Consider the following 21,671-nt stretch of genomic DNA (forward strand, 5'->3'; position numbering starts at 1 on the left):
TTCCTCTACCTGGCTGCGCCCACGGCGTCTCGTCCAATATCTGCTAAACTGGCTTGCTATCTATACTTTCATATTGATGCTGACCTGGCTATGGAGCAACAGGCTTCTACCGTTGCCAGTAATTGTTTCTGGTAACTGAAACTGATAAAACAGTTTCTTCCTTATAATGAGAGTAACTATCACATGCCTGTCACTCATGCCCTGGTAATCTCCAACCTGGACTAAAGTAATTCCAGAAAAATCCTTGAAACATCTTCAGCTGGTCCAAAATACCTCTGCACATCTCATGACAGGCAGCCCACGCCATCACCATACCTCTCCAATCCCCAGGTATTTACACTGGCTACACTGGCTACCATCAAGAAGAGAATCCTTCTCCAGCCATTGGTGACTTTGCATCATATTCGCTATCGATTAGCCCCGCAATTGCTCAAGGTTAATTTCTCCTTTTATTCGTCCAGCCAGATTCGTAAGATCCAGAGACCCTTTTCTTACTTTCTTACTTAGCATCCCAAATTCTCTGAGCAGCAGTGAGAGAATGGAACAATCTCCCCAATAAGATGTACTCAATTTAGCTACTTCTCCCTTTTTTCCGGGAAGTGAAAACTTATGTCTTAAATCTGAAAATGTCCTCTCCTATTTATACCCCTTTAGCAACAGATAGTAAACACAATACAATACAACATACACAGTATTTAAAGAGTCTTCTGTTTTTTGCTGGGGATGCCATTTCTATTTTATGTCCATTGGAATTGTCCTATAAACACAATGATCACATTCTGGAATAACATCTAGAAATAGGTTTCCTTAAGATTTGCTTGAAGTTAGGGGGGAGAGATGGGTCCTTACCTGGCTTGACTTGGAGTTCCATGTAGCCATGTGCGATCTGCTCAACATATGTCTTGCCATGCTCTTTCTTGAACTCCTCCACTTTACAGCAGTACCCACCACTGTCCCTGATGCTCAGGTTGGTTAACGTGATGCGGAATGTCCCATGGTGGTCTGATGAGCTCTCAATTCCATGCCGGCTCCCGTTTTTGGAATGGAGCTCCTTCTCAGTGACATTGCGGATATGGTTCTTCTCTGCACAGTTTGGTTCCTTGTGCTTACTGAAGAACCAGATTTTTCCTATCTGGTCATGCTTGTCATGCAGTGTGCCAGAGATCTTGCAGAGGAGAGACACACTCTGACCTTCTGGACAGACATAGATGCCATGAGGGACAGATATTGTGAACGATGAGGCCTGACCTTAATGAGAATAGAAAGAAAACAAACAAACACAAGTGCATTGTGAACAAATATGATGAAAGCATCTCTCAAAAATAAAGGCAGCAGTAAATATCTTATTATGCAATGTTTGAGGTTTTGCTACTGCATAATGTCATATGCTGACTTGTATCGAGGTGCTTGAATAATAAGTGCTATTATAATCCAAGTCAACAGTGCTCATTTGTTTGCTATATGCTGGGTGAAAGGCTGTGATGGCTCTGCTGGTATTCTTTCCAGCTACCACACCAGCTATCTATGTTTGCAACCATATGCATCACTCACTAGAGTCGCAGCAGCACAATCTGCTTCTGACATACTTCGGCATAACCACAATATGGAGGCTTTAGATTCACACCAGTGCAGTCCACCCACGCACACTTTGGCAGTGCCACGGTGCAGCCACTTCAATCAAGCAAGTCAACACCAAGAGCACACTGCTTGTTCTCGCTTAAGTCTTCTGGATAGATGGACCCTCAGCTTTGGGGTCAGCAACTTCTGCTCACCCAGGCTGTCAGCAGCTCCTGCAGGGTTGACACGCTCTTTCCCTCTTCTTCTCAAGAAAGTCAGCCTCCAGGCACTTTAGAACGGGGAGACAGAAACCAACCTGAGTGCACAGTAGTCCTGTGGGTACTCTAGGGCACACACCCTTCCTTGGTCAAAGAGAACTTGGAACTGAAACAACAAGTGGGCCAGCACCTCTCACTTTTATACAGATCATGCAGATAGGGGGTGTGGATTCTCTGTTTACACTCTCAGAACCAGTTTGTGTTGGCTGTTATTTCATTTGTCCTTTTCAGGCTGTCTTCCCAACACAGCCTTTGTGTAGAGTGATGTTCCTCATGGCGGGGTCATACTCAGTTCGGAGCAACCACAACAGAGGTATGAAAAGGTTTTATATTTCTGCACCTAGCTATCTGGATCCACTCTGAACATTGATCTTGAAAAGAGACGAAAGGCTGCCTCCTCTAAAAACACTTTACATTGTAAACAATGAAGACTACAGTCCCACCATTCACCCCCATATCTACCAAATGGCAGTGCTCAGGAAGACGAATCAGCAGTGGCTTGCAGCAAAAGAACCTAATCAGGAATGAGGAATGTCGGCAATCCACTTCCACCATCTGGGAAAACAATCTCACAACCATCTTGTACACATGAACCCATAGTCTTCCATTACTCTGGTTCCCTCATATATACACCACACAGGCCACACACACGCAATCATACACCGGGTTAGCAATAGGATCTGGGGTTGCACATAGCAGCACAAATTTACCTAATTGGACCAGTAGGCATCTTCTCCCGATACCCAGATAAAAAGGACTGGTCACAAAACGTAGTACGATGCCACCACCTCTCTACATGCTAAACCCATAAGAGGGACTGTAGTCTGCTGTCAAACAAAGTGGAGGCCATGCTTCGTGCAACCCTACAGGTTTGAACAGGTCTAGAACCTCACTCATGCAGTGGACATTACAGTCCAAACAGTATTGAATTGTACTGTGGTATAATAATGAGGTATCAAGAATTCTTGTGATGAAATAAACCTTGAGACCAGGGGGAAGGGGGGGGGGGGGGAGGGAGGATTTGCAAATGTCACAAGAACCATCACATGACTTTATTTGGATTATAACAAACATGTTAGCTGGCTTGTGATCCTTTTAATATTCACTTATTATGATGCAGCTTGCATAAAAGTAATGTTTGCTTTCTAGACAGGATTTTTTTTAACTATTAGGTAAATATTGGGCAATACCATTTGGGTGTGGCCATAAAAAGGAAAATGTGTATGTTGTTCAGAAGGTGCGGTTTGAGGGTATACATGTTTTTCTGGGCTAAGAAATACATCCTTTCAGTACAAGTGAGAATCTTTTAAGGTCATGTCTGCAAGTTTACGCTAACAATTGTTCATGACTGCAATTAGAAAATTCAAGATTTGTTTGGCTTTGATAAAGAGGGTACTGATTAAACAAGTAATAATGCACAAGCCCACTAGTGTGGGTTATAGCTGTAACTATCTAAATGTACTGGCATTTCTAAAGACGACTTATCTAGACTACTTACCTTGATGGAAGGAAGTAGGACTGAGACAGACCACGTATGGAAATCCACAATTCACTGGAATATTTTGAAAGCCTTAATTGTGAAAAATAACATTTACGAATAAATGGGTTTTGAATCTACTCAATGAAATAACAAAAGCGGTCAAATGTGTGATATGTACCTACAGTGTTACTGAAAGCATCAAAACTGTGGTAAACCGTGTTATAGGATTGGCAAGATATTTACAACGGGTTTCCTACAGCCTCCTTGTGACCTGATAATGTAAAGAATGTGGTATTTTTCGAAAGAGATCGGGTCAGTTCACGTGACAATGCCCCGCTCTCTTCACTTGTTTGTGGTAAGGCCGGAAGCTTCACTTACCTTTGCTTTCTTCCTGTCTGAAGGCTGCTTCTGTGCAACAAGCTGCGTGTTCTGCAAGCTGAGCAAACCATGCAGGGATTTAAGTAATGAATAGGGTGGAACAGATAGTGGGGGCGAGACAAATGTGATATATATCAGAATGATGCCACGGTTTTCGTAAAAAAAATATCCTTAACAGAAAAATAGAATTCACTCTCTGTGTGCATCACTGTGTTTGTTCACGGCAATGGTTAAGCACTTTCAGATGTCTAACAGAATTGCCAAGAAGGAGGTTGTACATCTTAGTAAAATACGTGAGCAGCAGCAATAGCAGGGTAGGTGCACATACAGACAGGCAGATGAACATGCACTAAATCCGAGGGCAGCATTGCCTCAGTGGCTCGATTGGAAGAGATTAACCTCACTTTCCAGTTCTGTTGAATCACAAGCAAGGGCTGTAAATAGGTATGAGTGAAAGCCACTAGTATTTCAGAAAAACACCAGCCTGGTGACGCTTATTGTTACTCGAAAGGTTTCGCCAACAAGCAGACGCCTCTTGAACATTTGCAGCACGAGTGAACTCACATGAGTACCTAGGATCCTTCCGCCTTGTAATTGGGCTATTCCTATTTTAGGAGCATCTCCACTGCAAAGTGCTGTGTCCTGAGTAGCAGGCGCCCGAAGCGACAATCACTTTTGGCGCCCCCACGTCCCATGACCGCCTCCTCGGATTTTCTCTCTTCCACCTGCAAAAGTGCCCCTCATTTCTCCTATCATAAGATATTTCTAAACACAGGGCCCCCTGAGGTCACAGCACCCCCTCCACAGGTCAGCGTCCCGTGCGGCCGCACCAGTCGCACTGCCCTAAAGACGGTCCTGCTGAGTAGTGTCAGATATAGATGAGAAAACAGTGAACTACGGCTCCGAAGATCTTCCATGCTCTTGGCTTAACACTCAGGTCCAGATTTATCAACCATGTGTGTTGTCCTTGTGCAAGGACAAACACATGCTTCAGTAATATTTACGAAGCCTCGTAAGAGTCAATTTGACCCGCCCTGACTGTCTCTGTAAAGAAATGCAACAACGCAGTTGCTTGCACTATGTTACATTAAATTTCAACTTGGGAGGCATTCCATGGGTGGAGCATGGACATTCCCATGCATAGTGTTGGAAAGCTTTCAGCAGTGTTCTCATTTCATTTCCACCAGTTAATGGATCAAACAGAAGGTCTAATTTTCATTCGTTTTGTAACACTAAATGGTACACTGGTACCCAAAAACAGCACGTTACAAACATACATTCCTCACAGGACTGATGGAATTTTACATTTGTATGACCCAGTTAATGGGGGAATCAGCTGTATGACAGAGTTGCTGCATGCACGCATTTGGGATTTGGGCATTATTGAGGTGTTTCTTAGTGGGACTGCCTCCAGGACTTGGCAAACGCTAGTTAATTTGTGGATACGTGGTTATTCACATCACTCTTGCAGACAGTTTCCCACTCAAGAAACAAATATAAATGAACTCCTGTCAAAGGTAGGAGTAAGTGACTTGTCAAGGTGAAAAGGTGATGGAACACCCTTAAATTTAACAGGGGAAGGATTTTTTCCACAAGAATAAATATTATCCAGTGGAAAAACAGTGGTACTACTTGTTTATCCTTCATTTAAGTGTGCCAATTTTTCCACAGATTAAAATGTCCTCAACTGTTCCTGGGATTTGTTTTCAACCCTGAGAAGTCAGTAATCTGACCAGTATGTTGGACTAACCCTAGTAGATTTCTGATTTCTGAAATCTTAAGTAGATTTGCTTAACAAACACGCACATTTCAGTTTATTTTCAAGCCTCTTCCTTCAAGTTACTTACCTCTCTGATTTGGTCATGTGCTGAAGCTACCTGCTGCAGAAAGTCTTCATCTCATATTGGTTTTTATTGCAGTTGTCCTCCTATTTAATTTCAAGTATTCCCGTTTTATTTTCCATCTGCCACTTGATGAGTTCCCTTTTCATGAACCCAACTCTCTGTTGAGTTTGCTCAGCTCAAAGATCCTGTAGCTGATACTCCCCAAAAAATGGTATCACTTTCTGCAAATAGAGAAAAACTGTAAAATGCAAATGCATTATTCACAAACTTTACTCTGCTCAGCACCTAAGTTATGCAGGAAAGGGTCGGCGAGTGTAGTTCATGGATTGCTATATAGCTCTCGCACAACATCCAGCCACAGTGCTTGAATGTGGAACATGCATGTAGGACTGGGTGGGTGACAAGTCTGCAAACCTCAGTATTGCAAACCATGGACATCAACCGGACTCCTGTTAATCACACTCATACAGAATTTGCACATCCCCAAAGGGCTATGTGGCTTATTTTTAGTTACATGCATGAACCCTGCTGTCATTCTGGAAATGCGTCACTGCTGCAGCCATAGGCCTCATTAGGAGGGCTGCAACACTCTTAATTTGCGGCTATGCCTTCTGTGATTTCCCTCCTGTAAGTCATTCTTTCCAGCCACTAGTGGCATGAGTTTCTGAACGCTGCAATTTCGCACAGCTTCTGTAAACAGGTCCCTTAAATGTATCTGATTGGGGTTGCCACCAGAAAATTGCACAATGAGGTTATGGCCCAGTTTCGAAACTCAAGCCAACCATTTGCTGACATAGGAGTATGGCAGTTGCTGCAGCACAGAAAGGGTGTTGTATAACTGTTTTCTAACAGTATATTGACCCTAAACCATGCTAGTAACGCATTACTGAGCTGCCTCTGCTAAGGAATCTCCTGTTCACGGGCGGAACGAGCAGGAGTCGGTGAGCACAGACCACGAAGCAGCCTGACTCAGGGTATGGCTGAGCCTCTGTGCGATGAGGCATTTGCCATCTTGTGTTAAAGGCCAGCCCATCCCTAGCTTCACTTCAGCTGAACCTCGTGGGTTTGTCGCATTAGCAACCGGAAACGTACAAGAAGGTCATGTGGATCAGTTGAACCCTTGTGACCTAACTGATATGCTAATCTAGTATTTTTCTTTGCCTGCAACATTGAGGCAAGGTTGATTGTCACAGTAGCTTTCCGTTTCTCATAACAACAAGCATTTACAATGCAATAGGTCTCGCAATGACATTATTTTGAGCTATTGACATTCTAAATGGCAATGTCTTTAAAAACAATCATTTACAATGCAAAAGGTCTGCCATTTATGCGAGTTTAAGCAATTGGCATTGTAAATTACAATGCCTTTTATTTATGTTTTAAAAACGGAAACAAAAATAAAAGGCATTGTCATTTACAATGTCAATAGCTCAAACTCACGTAAATGCGAGACCTATTGCATTGCAAATGCTTGGGTTTTTCTTCTCCTCCTCTCCTGACCACACTTATCGAAGTTGTGTGAAAGAGTTTCGAACAATTTAGAATTTGGTTGTAATGCAAATGAAAGTGCTAGATTGAGCGGACTAAGCTTCTTGCAGTTCCAGCCTGAGCACCTCGGTCCAGACTTTCTGCTCATTGAATTTGGGGCCTGCATGCCTTCCACTACTGGAGGAATTCAAATGTATTATCAACCTAGTGAAAAATAATGAAGAAGAGGGCGTATATCAATCGGAACACAGTCTGTTCACAGACTAGATGTAGTTTTGGTTGCAGCTCAGTCCAAGTTGTCCAGCGGAGAACTAGAGGTGGGTAAGCCAACCAATTAATAGGGAGGTCAGAGTCAAGGATCTGGTTTGGCTCTTAAAGCCTGTGCATGCAGAGCCATGAACATATTTTGGATATAACTAATGCGACAAATGTCATTCACCAAAAATAAGAAAAAACCTCTTAAAAAGTCAAAGTATTGCTTTAACATGCTGAAGTGTTTTGCCATAGCATATAAAATTATTATCACAGCATCGAGAGGCGTTTATTAAAAGTGATAGATTTTAAACATGACCTTGAAAACATTCGTGCCTCGCACCCACGACAATGCCATTAAGAGGCAAGTCAGTTGTCTTATGTACCCTATTCGTGGCCTATATATTCTTATTATACATGGAGCAACATTACATTTATTGAATAAAACATAAAAGGCTTTTCTGCAGCGCTTATCACGAAGTCGCATGTTTGAATGTGCTTTCCTATGTGATAATGGAAGAAAGAAGGTTCGGTGAAAAAAGTGTGCCTAGGATCACACAGTTTTGTCAAGCAAAGAAGCCGGGATTGAGCCAAGGATTTCTTGATTAACACATTGCAATACAGACACTACATACATGGGTCTCTCTCTCCCTCTCTTACAGCATATGTTAATGCTGTGGCTTTATTCTTGGCACGGTTAGAGTGTGGGTGTCAGGCAGGAACCTCCTTGAAAGCGTGGCTTGTTTTGGGCAGAGAGTTGAAGAGGATCTCGAGCTGAGCCGGAAGATAAGCATCTGGCTCGAGCTGTTAGTTGCTCGCCCAACTTTGTACAGAACTGGTAAATCTTGCTTTTTGTTGCAGTTAGAGAACAGATTGCTCAGCCTCGCAGAAGATGCTGAATGTGCACTGTCGGCATGTTGCCCATTTTTAGCCTGCATAGAAGGAAACGTAGTGTTTTTGCATTGTCCGTTTAATGTAACATTGTCCGCGTGCTTGTAATATCCATCAGGCTTCTTAGCCCAGCACATAATGGTCTCTCTGTGCTGCCCCGGGGTATGTTCCCAGATAGATGACAGCGCTGTGCTGCCCTGGGATGTGTGCCCAGAAGAAGTCTGGCCTCGCCGCCCTCCCCACCCCACACGCCCCGCTTCTCACATCTTGTAATTCCCTTTTACAAAGAGCCAATGTGTTCCGGTGCCAGTTCCAATTGGTCACTGGCGAGACTTCGTTGTCCCCATCCCACTGAAGAGAAACGTGTCTAGAAGTCATGGTTTTTGAAAACTGCAGGATCAGTCAAGAACAAGGTTTAAATAAATATCACGAGCTTTGGTCAGCACCACCCGAACAAGGACGAACGAGCCCCTTGTTTGTGGATGGTCAGCTTGCAGTGCTGGGGCGTCGAGGGCGTTTTGGGTGTTTAAAAGCTGCTCTGGGTTAGTCGCCTCTGGTGCAGATTCAGCAAAAAGCACGGTCCCCTTTCACTTTCGTCCGTTGTGAAAGCTTTCTCGTCTTTATGGGGCCATGTGTATGAAACACACGGCCCCATAAAGATAAGAAAGCTTTCAAGACGCACGGAAGGCAGATGAGCCCGTCCAAATGGGACGGCTCAAAAAGCCGAACAAAAACGTCACTACCAGCTCTTTTCCAATGGCTGGCCATCGTTTAGCATAAACGGGGACATCAGCCAATGGAAAAGAGGGGCGGGGCTTAAAGCCCTTAATACAAAATACCCAAAATCATTAATCTCGCCAGCGAGACTGCGCATGCGCGCAGCCTACGCCAGGCGAGACCTAAAAAATAAAAGGCATTGTTATTTACAATACTAAAAGCAACACCTATTGCATTGCATAGTGCGGTGTCCATGAAGACTGCGCCGTGCTTATTAAAGTTAAAAAAGAGTGTGTTGGGGGGTAGAGCCCTGTGGTGACTCACTCGAAAGCCCCTTTGTAGGAAAGTGGCTCTGTATATACTGTTCCCAAATAGGTACAGTGTGTACAGAGTCCACAGTCACCAGAGGTTTGGCAGAGGCTAAAGTTAGATATAACCTTACTCTCTAAAGTGGTAGCTTGGTCGAGCAGTAAGGCAGTATCAGAGGACAGTGTAAAGCATTTGTTGCACACACTCAGTCAGCAAATGGTCTCACATACTCAAGAACTGAACTCTAGGCCAATGGTTTTTGTATAAAAATATGTAGTTGTTTTATTTTAGAACCAACAATAGGTATCAAAATATACTTTCTCACTTTGAGATACTTTGGATAAATACTTTTCAACAGGCAATAGACTTTTGAATATAATAGCTACAGTGGTTGCAATAGGCAACAAAATTTCAAACACAATAATACATTGAGCTCAATGGGAATTTCAAGTTAAATGCAATTAGTTACTTTAAAGGATTACTTTTCTAATTCCAGGACTGGATCCTAGATTCAGTCCTGGGACAGTTCCTCAAAACAGGTGAGTAAATACGTTTTAGTTACTGTTGTGATTTTTAAGCAATATTTTGGTATTTTAAAAGTTGACAGAAACTTTTTCTAGCAGAATCACCAATGTTATCCTATGGGAGGAATTTCACTTAGCAGGTAAGTGGGGTTACTGTTACGTTTTCTAGCTCCGTGTTGGATCCAGGATCTAGCACTAGTGTACCACCTGTAAGCAGTTGAGAGAATGCGTTTAGGTTATACAGGCGATTTTTAACGAATATTTGTAAGTTTGCAAAATCGACAGAAGAAATTTCAAGAAAAACAGTCAATGGTTTCCTATGGAAGAATATTCAAGTTACAGGTAAAGTATGTTCTCGTTACTTTTGTAATCCAGTGCTGAGCTCCTAGGTTCAGCACTGTGAAGTACTGGGTATTTTAAGCCCAGCGGTGCAGGGGAACACACCCTATGACTTCGGGGTTCTTCCTGTTTCAGACCTACAGAAACAAAGAGTCTTCTGGGTGAAGTCAAAGATCAGTTTATTGGCTGCAGACCAATTACAGGTATCCTAGAAGTACAACAGCGTGTATGTTCTCAGGAGACTGCTGAAAATCACAGAAACGGGCTTCTTCTTAAATACAGAATATCCTGCTTCAGGCATACATTCCTTAGTTTACGATATGGCCATTACATGTATACATTACAAACGAAAAGGCAGAGTCATGATGACCATCCCACATTCCAGTTAAGCCAGCCTGCAATTATTTACCCAGCAAGGCTCAGATCCCACATCAGATATCGATAGGCCCCAATAAACATGAGCATCTCCTGTTTGGAAAACAAGCCATAAAGCAGGAACAGTCAGGTGAGAAAGAGATTAGCTGGAGGCTTGTGTAGGATGAAAAGACTTTATGGTGTGTCAAGCCCTGATGCTAATCACAGGTGGCCAGGGGACAGGGAACTCGTGAGACCGGACTGACCTGGGGCAGCGGAGCCAAGCTGCCCAGGTCACAGAAAAGTCAGAGAAAGGCACATGTGCTCTAAAAGGCTTGTATTTGCTCCATGCTATGTAGCCTATGTGAGGGCAACCATAAGATGGCCACCGCTCTAAAATGGAACCCACGTAGTGATGTATAATAGCGTATACACAGTGCATTCATAGCTAAAACGTTACACAAAGCACTTGTACATACCGCATTAACCATTCGCGGTTCACTAATACCGGGATAGACAGGGGTAGGGCCCTGTCTCCTACGCGGTCCGAAATTGTAAAGTACGACAGACCCTCCTTTTGCCCTTACATAGGCAATAACTATGCTCATTTCAATCCGAGTCTAGGTCAATATTCACGAAGTCATGGAGATGTTGCTGTAGCATCATCCTATTACTTAGCTCGTCCCTCGATACAGGTTTCCTTACACATAATGTAGCACAGAGGCCACATATCGCAGGAGCACACTGTACGCACAGACAGAACAGGAAAAGGACGGCTAAGATCATTCCAATGACCATCAGAACTTTCCAACCCCAGGCAGATATCAGTTCCCAGAACCACCCCACCAGTGACCAATCTCCTTTGTCCACGTGTATGGACTCAGATATTTTATGTAGTTTGGAGATGGCTTGATAAACTGTTGGAGCGTTGTCTGGTATGAAAATGCAACAACTGGATTGGATAACCTTACATACCCCACCGCGGTCTGCAAGTATGACGTCTAGAACCATGCGGTTCTGCAAAGTCATGAGGCGATCGGCTTGGAGCTCAGCTGTTAAATTACCAAGGGCACCAGCCGTTACATTGACAGTGGATTCAACCACACGAGTCAGTTGTCTCAGGTTCCTACTATTGACCATAGGTCCCCAAAACGGCAGGAAACCCAAAAAGAAATCTTCCGCTTCCTGACCGGCAGTATCCTCCTTACTAATCACGCCTCTCACAGCTCTGGTCTTGTGATAGTCAGAGGCAGCAGTAAATGTCGGCGGTAGCAGATTTGCAATATAACATGTGCCCGAGAAATCAGGGGGCAACCATGTATATGCTCGGTCATTGCAGACAAAATATGTGCCCTTGGCAGCCAAAAACGCAGGGGAAAACTGTGATGGAAAAGTGTATGTTTCAGTACAGTCACTTCTTCCCAGTTGAGCTCTTGGATTCTGACCATTACCTTGTAAACAGAACCGACCTATGTGGGGTACGACCCAGATTGGGGATGAGATTTTTCGCTGTCTTTCACCCAGACTAATACTATACCCCGTTGCGTTCCACCCTACATAAGCTCTCAATTCTTCCTTGGGTATAGATGAGTATGCATCGATATCTCTGCTCATATCGGCAACTCCTTTCATTAAAGCTTTGTTATTGGTGCTAGGTCTGATGGAACGCGGTTGTCGCGGGGAGTACGCATCTAATGCAAAGAGAAACATGGTCTGGAATGCCCATGACGATCCATTGTAACTATACGGCAGCACTAGATAGGGAATACCCTTATTAATGGTATGTGGCATTAAACCACACACCCAACAATTGGTTGTATTCATGACTAGTTGGTGCTGATGCAGGAGCTGAATAAATGAGTTGTTTACAAATTCTGATCGTCTGGCTTGTTCATGTTCAGGCAGAGGGTGAAAAGAGTGTGAGGAGACAGTAGGAGGAGGTATAGGCTGTACAGTGGGTGCAATGGGCTCTTGAGAGGAGAAGAATACAAATCCTACAGTAAACACTACCATACTACATAATACAAACAGGCATAAAAACACAAAATGTTTGCTTTTCATTATTTTACACATTCTTGCTTTAAAGTTCATTTCCTCAGCGGGTCTCTCCATCTTGAAAAACTCCATCCTCTAATCGTTCCGCTCGCGGCGGGTGAGTTTCTTCTGCTAAGGAGTACGCCTGTCAGTCCAGGGAACGCCCTAGACCAACCAGAACCATTGACCTAACGTCTCCGGCCTGTACCCCAAAGTCTTGGCACCGCGACCCTGCGGCTGAACCCGGATGGTGGTTCGAAAAACAAAAATCAAGAAAGTCCTTCAGATGGGAGAGCTATGGTATCAAAAACAAAAAGGTGAGGAAAAGAATATTTATTTGTCCATAGGCCTTGGTCTCAGATTGTAGTGGAGACGGCCAGGTACTGCTTGATCTTGAAACAAGAGTTCAGGCTCGGTAGTGTCCAATCGAATTGACGGTGGCACAGCTTCTTGCAAAATATCGTCACTTTCCTGTGCTGAAGTTGTGCCTTTTATGCGTGCATCACTGAACGGCACAAAACGAGGTACAGTGTCTGTTTCAGAGTCTGCGATACCCTCCTGGACCCACTGGTCATACGGCACAGGCAAAGGTATCCTCTTCACGTGGGTGCCGTGGATCCAGTTCTTTTTCCCCTTCACTCGAACGGCTGATCTTGTGGATAGGAGCACGAGATGAGGGCCGATCCAACGAGGCTCATCATTGCTCTTGCGCTGAAAAATTTTCACCAAGACCCACGTGCCAGGGTCGATAGGGTGTCCTGGAGCCTCAGAGGCCTGGGGAAGAGTATCGTGCACCTGTTGATGTAAAACATGTAATTTAGCCGTCAATTCATACAAGTAATCAAGCAGTACTGGATGTTCGATTTCGCTGAATTTCGTCGGTCTTGGCACACCCCATACATTGGCCGGGCGGCCAAAAACGACCTCGTAGGGACTAAGTCCCACTCGTGAATGCACAGTCATTCTGGTGGACAGGAGTGCTAGAGGCAGAGCGTCAGGCCATTTAAGACCTGAGCTCGCTTGGATTTTGGCCAGTTTGAGTTTTAGAGCGCCGTTGTAGCACTCTACTAATCCAGCTGATTGGGGGTGATTTGCAGCGTGAAATTTCTGCTGTATACCTAGTCCCTCACACACATTCTTCATCACTTTACCCACAAACTCACTTCCATTATCACTCCACACCATTCTTGGCATTCCAAACCTAGGGAAAAATTCTTTCACAAGGGCTTTGGCTGTGGACAGAGCAGTATTATCTTTTAGGGGATAAGCCTCTATCCATTTTGAAAAAGCGCAAACAACCACCAATACATATTTCAGGTTGTTGCACCTTTCCATGTGAATAAAATCTAGCTGCAAAACTTCAAATGGATATGATGGAGGCGCAAAATGACCAGCTGGAGTTGGGGTTCCCCTACCAGGGTTGTACTTCAAGCATACCATACAATTCTTGACCACATTCTCTGCACACTTAGGAATTCCAGCATTCTGCCATACTGGAGCCAACAACTTACAGATTCCTTTCGTACTGATATGTGCCATTCCATGTGCCATAGTAACCACTGGGAGCACATATGCATCAGGTAACAACCATCGCCTATGTTCTGACAAATCAACCCAACAACCATTCTCATCCAACTTACCCATACTTTCTCTCCACTTGCTCAACTCTTTCTCTGTGGCTTCAGCTTGAAGGGACTTTACACTCTCTATTGTGTTTTCACACATTCCAACATCACCAACCCATCTTGCAGGGCCTGCAACATACATTCGAGTCTTTACATCTTTTGCTGTTTCTTTCGCGACTTCATCAGCAAACGCATTACCACGACCAACATCATCAGTGATTTTCTTGTGCGCACTGCATTTCATAATCGCAACTTGCAACGGTAGGGTCAGCGACTCAAGGAGATCATTCACCAACTTGCCATTTTGAATCTTAGCTCCATGCGAAGTCAGGAACCCACGTTCCTTCCATAATCGCCCAAAACTGTGGGCCACGCCAAAGGCGTACTGGCTGTCCGTATATATGTTCACTCTCATTCCTTCAGACAACACGCATGCTCTCGTAAGGGCAATCAATTCTGCTGCTTGAGCCGAATTTTGTGGCACACGTGCAGTTTCCACAATCGTGTGCAAAGTAGTAATAGCATATGCAGCAGTCGTATCACCATTCGGGAGCTTGAAACACGAACCATCCACCCATAAGGTACCATCACACTCAGTCAGGGGAGTATCTTTGAGATCTACTCTCCCTTTCGTCTCTTCTTCTGTTCTGAACAGACAATCATGTTGCTCAATCTCATCTAGATCTGCTGGAATTGGCAATAATGTAGCTGGATTCAACGTGTTGCATCTCTTTATGTGTATGTGATTTGCTAACAGTGTCAGCTCATATCCAGATAATCGCGCACTAGTTAAGTGCTGCGTCTTGGTCCTGTTTAACAATGTGTCCACAGCATGTGGAACCATAACAATCAATGTATTATCCATTACTAGGCCAGCAGACTGTCGGATAGACATAGCTGCGGCAGCTGTGGCTCTCAGACAACTTGGCAATGCCCTCGCTACAGGGTCCAAGGTTGATGAAAAATATGCGCATGGACGCGGTCTGTCGCCAAAAGGCTGTGTTAACACTGATAACGCGCAACCATCTTTCTCGTGAACATACAATGTAAAAGGCTTGCTGTAGTCAGGGGTACCCAACACAGGAGCTGAACACAATGCATTACGCAATTCCAAAAAACTTTTCTGACACTCTTCAGACCATGGGATAGGATTCAGTGTGTCTTTGCATGTTAATGCTAACAAAGGTTTTGCCAACAAGGAAAAATTAGGAATCCAATGCCTACAGTATGAAGTAATGCCCAAGAAAGCACGCACTTCTCTCTGTGTTCTTGGGACACTCAACTGTGCAATGGCTTGAATTCTTTCTGGGGTCAGTTTCCTTCCCTCCTTCGATAAGAGATGACCTAAGTAGGGCACTTCTTGTCGACAATATTGCAATTTTGAGAGAGACACTTTGTGATGAAAGGCAGATAAATGACGCAACAATGACAATGTAGCTTCTTTGCAAATCTTTTCAGTATCGGCGGCGATTAGTAAATCGTCAACGTACTGAATGAGGATAGCGCCACTAGGTAAAACCAGTGCATCAAGCTGCGCTTTCAAAGCTTGGCTGTATATTGATGGACTTTCACAGTAGCCCTGGGGAGCGCGTTTAAAGCGGAAGCTTCGGCCTCCTAAACTGAAGCCAAAAATGTCTCTGCTCTCCTCTGCAATTGGGATGCTAAAGAAAGCGTTCTTCAGATCGATCACTGAGAACCATGCAGCGGAGGCTGGAATCATAGTTAACAAGGCAGTTAAATCAGGGACAACTGGAAACTGTGGCACAACAATCTTATTAACCTCTCTAAGATCAATCACAAATCTGTAAACAGGTGGCTGTGAAGGGTCCGTTCGTTTTAAGACAGGTAAAACCGGACTATTGCAAACGTTGCCTCTTGTCTCTTCAATCACACCCTTTTTAATCAAATCGCTAACAATTTCTAACAACGCTTTCTGACCTTCATTGGAGATCTTATACTGGGGAATACGTGGCAATCTGACATTGGCCTTTAAAGTTACCACATATGGCGGTATTTCCAAGAGACCCACATCATTGGGACCAGTAGCCCAAAGGACATCCGGAAGGGATGACAATTCAGGTGGCATTGCATTTTTAGACAAATACATTGGGGAAATCACTTTCTTACCTAATGTAAGTTGTACTCCTGAGGGAGAACAATATAGCGTTGCATGCAATCTTTTTAGCAAATCTAATCCTAGCAAATTCTCACCACAACCTGTTGTTAGGATAAGGGGTGCTTTTAGCTCACAAGGTCCAACAGAAAGAGACATAGGACTAGAAATCGGGTCCCTAACTGGGGCGCCAGAAAAACCTACTGAAACATTCATTTCGCCAGACAAAGGCGCGCCAGGGAGTTTTGAATGCATGATTGAACTCTTTGCAGCACCAGTATCCAGCAGAAAGGGCTCCGTTACATTTGCTGTAGTTACTTTAACATAAGGTCCGCTCTGATCCACTGGCACTGAAACAACTCCCTCTCTCTGTCTACGGCTGTCCTAGTAATCATTATCCTCTACATTGTCGTCTTCTGCATAATAATCATTATTGTAGTACTGAGCTGTATTACCAGTCGCGTTGGCTTGCTGATCAAAGCTATTTATGGTATTTTGAGGCGGAAGAGGACGCGCGTTCTGGGGAACATTTCCACGCCCTCTGCCTCTAGGAGCTTGCTGACCACCTCTACCTCTTGCACCATACGCATTACTGTTACGCTGCATTAATTTAGGACAACTATACTTGAAATGACCTTCCTCTTTGCAATATGAACATTGATTGGGACCTATAGGGATACGTGGTTGATAATACCCATTCATTTGCTGATTATTCTGAAATTGTTGGGGCTGGTGATAGACACCTTGTGTTTGCCTATAATTATTCTGTCCTCCACGTGGCGGGTAGGCCTGCTGTAAAAGGACCTTTGTTTTCAGTTCTTTCGTTTTTTTATCTGTTCTATCTTTTTCGTCTTTATCTCTATTTTCATAATACTGTGCAGTAGCCAGTATTTGCGCTGAAGAGGAAACAGCCCAAGAACTTTCTGAATCTTTTAATTTCTTACATAGCTCAGGAAGTAGATTCTGCACAAACTTATCAATAAATAACCGTTGGCCACCTTCAGTGCTCATGTCTTGACCACTGTGGTCGATAAACGTTTCTTCAAACCTGGTGAAGAAATCGGACACTGTCTCATCTTTCTTCTGCTTGCATGCAGATAGTTTGTCCCAATTTACGCGCATCGCGGGCATTATGGTCTTCATGTATGTAATAATTCGACCAGGGAGTTCTGCTACTAAAGGGTCAGGCTTTGCGCCACCAACTTGTCTAGCGTCTGCAGCAACGATATTAGCCCATGTACCCCCTAGTTCTGCAGCATGATCCGTATTACGGATGGATCCCCATAAAGGCTGTGGAACAACATTCCCAAATAACATATCTATGTCAGCCAGATTCATGACGCACGATTCTGCAGTTTGGGATATCCTGCAGGGTTTTTACGGGGGTCAGGCAATGTCTGCTTAAGCGCTAACACCTCAGATCGCTTCCATGGGACATGCACCCAAACACGCTGAAAATGAGCTAAGACAGGTGGAACAGCATTTGGATCAGCAGGTCTCCAAACTGGGGGAACCTCACGCATCGGATATTGGCGCGCTTTTACCTTCTTCCCCACAGGGAAATCCTGCTCAAACAACGACTGCTGGCAATCATCATTCCTCAAAGATAATAAGGTCGCAACTGCTTTATCTACCTTGGGGCCCACAATTATACCTGTTTCAAAATCAAATCGCACTCGACACAATTCCTGTGGGTTTGGGTTTGCACCATTATCCTCCAATTCCTCACAGAGGAATTCACACATCTTATCAAAGACATACCTCTGTTTTGGGGCATCCCATTGGTGAAAAACGTTAACAACTGATTCCACATCACAGAGTGAAGGGAAACCAATCCACCTACGCGCCAGATGATCTAACACCTCTTTCTCGTCGGGACCAGGCAGCTGACTGCGCAATTGCTTACGCTGTAAGGCAGGAGTCGCACTAGATGACCCAAAGAGAGGCGACATTAAACTAGTAACTACATTAGCTAGTCGTTGTCGTGCTGAAGGAGAAGTTGAGGCGAAAACGGGGGGATAGACAGAGGGAAGAAAAACAGATTCAGATACAGGTACCTGGGTAGTGTAAGAAGGAGCGCCAGGGGAAGCCGCTGGCGTGCTATGCAAAGTCGCAGGAAGCGCGGGGGTAACAGGTAGCAAAACTGGCGGCCCTTGAGAGGGCTGCACTGCAGGGATAGGAGCCAGCTGAGGAGGAGCTGGCGGCTGCGGGAAGGCTTGCGGCATATTTACTGGAGGCTGCGCATTTACAAGCTGTGGAGGTGCGGTGGCATTTTGCGCATACGGGGTGGTGAACTTAGCAAATGGGACATTAGGGAATCTTTCTCTTTCTCTTTTGTCTCATCTTGCACAAGGGGTGACAAAACAGGGTAACATTTATCAATCCCTAGTTTGCGCTGTCTGTGCAATTGCTCATTCATTTGTTCCTCCTCATTATCTTTAAATTGCACAGCTGCTTGCATCACTGACATACCTCTTTCTTTCTTATTCTTTTTTGCTAGCTTAATTTCCTTCTGTTTGGCTTCCTTTCGCCATAGGCGGAAAGAATCAAACATCGCCGGCCGGGCTTTCTTTTTAAACAATTTCACTTCCAAATTATCTAAGATATCTGTATCGAAACTACCATTTTGGGGCCATTTTAAAACACCGTCCTTTCTGGTGTATCGGATCCATACTTCATTATATGCAATGGGGCCCACGCCATGTTTTACATAAAGCTCATAAGTTGGAGTTCCAATTGGAGGAACCGGACATGAATCCTCCAACTGGAAATCCCTTCCACAACTTAAACAAAACCAATTACCAAATACACTAGCACCAGGCATCTTCGCTCACTAGTCTAGTTTCAAACGTCAAAGGATTATCGAATACGATAGTCTCGTGAATACACGAGTCCTCTGGCTTTGGGACTTGCAAGCACCTAATCAAAATGATCCCAAAGGATACCAAATTCAAACTGGGAGACGCTCCACTTATACTTAACTGAATATTGATGATCGATGGCGTCACCAGAAGACTTTCTCGATTGTTTTGCTCTACCAAAATTGTCAAGGGTCCAAAACAGGGCGATTAATCAGGGCAGCAGTCCTTCGTAGCCGTCGGGACGCGGAAAACCTCGCAGAAAAGACTTTCGGACCACGTCGACATGCAGGGGTCGATGAAGTGGCGGCCTTCCTCCAGAATTTCCACACGAAGCTCCTCACGAACCTCTGGCTTGGACCGGTACTGCTGAAATCGCCCCACGTTGGGCGCCAACTGAAGTACTGGGTATTTTAAGCCCAGCGGTGCAGGGGAACACACCCTATGACTTCGGGGTTCTTCCTGTTTCAGACCTACAGAAACACAGAGTCTTCTGGGTGAAGTCAAAGATCAGTTTATTGGCTGCAGACCAATTACAGGTATCCTAGAAGTACAACAGCGTGTATGTTCTCAGGAGACTGCTGAAAATCACAGAAACGGGCTTCTTCTTAAATACAGAATATCCTGCTTCAGGCATACATTCCTTAGTTTACGATATGGCCATTACATGTATACATTACAAACGAAAAGGCAGAGTCATGATGACCATCCCACATTCCAGTTAAGCCAGCCTGCAATTATTTACCCAGCAAGGCTCAGATCCCACATCAGATATCGATAGGCCCCAATAAACATGAGCATCTCCTGTTTGGAAAACAAGCCATAAAGCAGGAACAGTCAGGTGAGAAAGAGATTAGCTGGAGGCTTGTGTAGGATGAAAAGACTTTATGGTGTGTCAAGCCCTGATGCTAATCACAGGTGGCCAGGGGACGGGGAACTCGTGAGACCGGACTGACCTGGGGCAGCGGAGCCAAGCTGCCCAGGTCACAGAAAAGTCAGAGAAAGGCACATGTGCTCTAAAAGGCTCGTATTTGCTCCATGCTATGTAGCCTATGTGAGGGCAACCATAAGATGGCCACCGCTCTAAAATGGAACCCACGTAGTGATGTATAATAGCGTATACACAGTGCATTCATAGCTAAAACGTTACACAAAGCACTTGTACATACCGCATTAACCATTCGCGGTTCACTAATACCGGGATAGACAGGGGTAGGGCCCTGTCTCCTACGCGGTCCCAAATTGTAAAGTACGACAACTGGGACATCTATCTAAAACAGGTAAGTAATTACGTTTTTATAGTTGGTGCGATTTTTAAAGAATATTTGTAGTTTGCAAAAATCGACACTTAGAAGAAATTTCACAGAAAAACAGTCAATGATTTCCTATGGGAGAAAATTGGGTTAGCGGTAAGTACGGTTGTAAATACTTTTCAGGGTCAGTGCTGGGCACCAAGATCCAGCACTGGGATCTCTCCTGGTAGCAGGTGAGTATTTTTGTTTTTGTTACTCAAATGATTTTAGATTAATATTTTAAAGTTTAGAAACTCCACACAGAAGAATTTCCAAGTGGAACCAGCCAATGTTACCCTATGGAAGAAAAGTGACTTATCGGCTTTTGGGTAAGTACTCGACTGGCAGAGTTAAGCTTCTGGGCATAGACTTAGGGGTCTCCCAGGGTCAGGTAAGTACAGTTGATACACCGTCAGCGGCACAGGGGCAGCCGGGTGCAGAGTGAGTTAGGCCCAATGTTACCCTATGGAAGGCATAGGGCCCATGGTTGGTGGCTGCTGGCTAGCAGGCCACGCGGCTGTGGGAGCGGAGCTCCTGGTCACTTGCTCAGGGCAAATGGGGAAGTAGATTAGAGTAGAGGTTGCACTGCCAGGGGCACTCGGGCGGCTGGGTGCAGGGTGCTTTTGAGCCTTCGGGCGCTCAATGGATTGCAATGGAGAAGCTCAAGGACGAACAAAGGCTGCAAGCTCGGGGACGAAGATGCTTCAGGTGCGACCACCACTTCGAGAGGTAAGTTGGGTAGTTAGGCACCCAAGAGTTAGGCACAGGGGGCCACAGGGCGCCGGGTGCAGGGGTGCCCTTTGGCGTCGGGAAATCTTACCCTCGGCTGGGCGCGGTTGGCGGGGTCCCTGGTTCTGAGACTGCAGGCGTCGTCAGGAGCGTCGAGGTGGGTCCATGGGTGCTGGATTCGGGGTCACAGTCACAGGGGGGACATCCTCGTGGTCTTGGTCCACTCCGGCACAGGCCAGGCTTGGCGGGTGCATAGTGTGCAGGGTTTGCGGTTCCTGGCTGATGCCAGGGGTCAGTTTCTTGTTTTGAGCAGTACCACTGCTCGTGGGAGTCCCAGTTGCTCAGAGTCACGAGGTAGCCAGGTCCTCCGGGGTTTGTGAGGTTGCTGGCCACTGGAGATGCCGGGGTTTAGCAGGAGCAGGTTCGAGGGTCGACAGGCCGGTAGGACTGGGGACAAAGCTGTTGGTGTCTTCCTCTTTGTGGGAGCTGCACGGCGGGTCTTCTTAATTCTTGATCTTCTTTGCTGTTTTGGAATCTGGAACTAAGGAAGGAAGGTTCAGGGTGCCCCTAAATACTAGATTTAGGGGCAATACAGGTAGGTAAAGGGCA

General features: G+C 45.0%; 2 protein-coding genes across 3 annotated transcripts in view; one reads left to right on the forward strand and one right to left on the reverse strand.

The window, feature by feature from the left end:
• CDH23 (cadherin related 23) overlaps positions 1 to 21,671 on the forward strand; it is a 1,199,511-nt gene that overhangs the window by 540,818 nt on the left and 637,022 nt on the right. The window lies entirely within an intron of this gene.
• VSIR (V-set immunoregulatory receptor) overlaps positions 1 to 21,671 on the reverse strand; it is a 139,181-nt gene that overhangs the window by 43,513 nt on the left and 73,997 nt on the right. The window contains exon 2 of the mRNA XM_085603465.1: positions 850 to 1,248. Within this exon, the coding sequence (XP_085459591.1) occupies positions 850 to 1,248 (399 nt within the window). The remainder of the gene's footprint in view (positions 1 to 849; positions 1,249 to 21,671) is intronic.

The sequence above is a fragment of the Triturus cristatus genome, chromosome 1_2, assembly GCF_964204655.1.
Source record: "Triturus cristatus chromosome 1_2, aTriCri1.1, whole genome shotgun sequence".
Taxonomy (NCBI): Eukaryota; Metazoa; Chordata; class Amphibia; order Caudata; family Salamandridae; genus Triturus; species Triturus cristatus.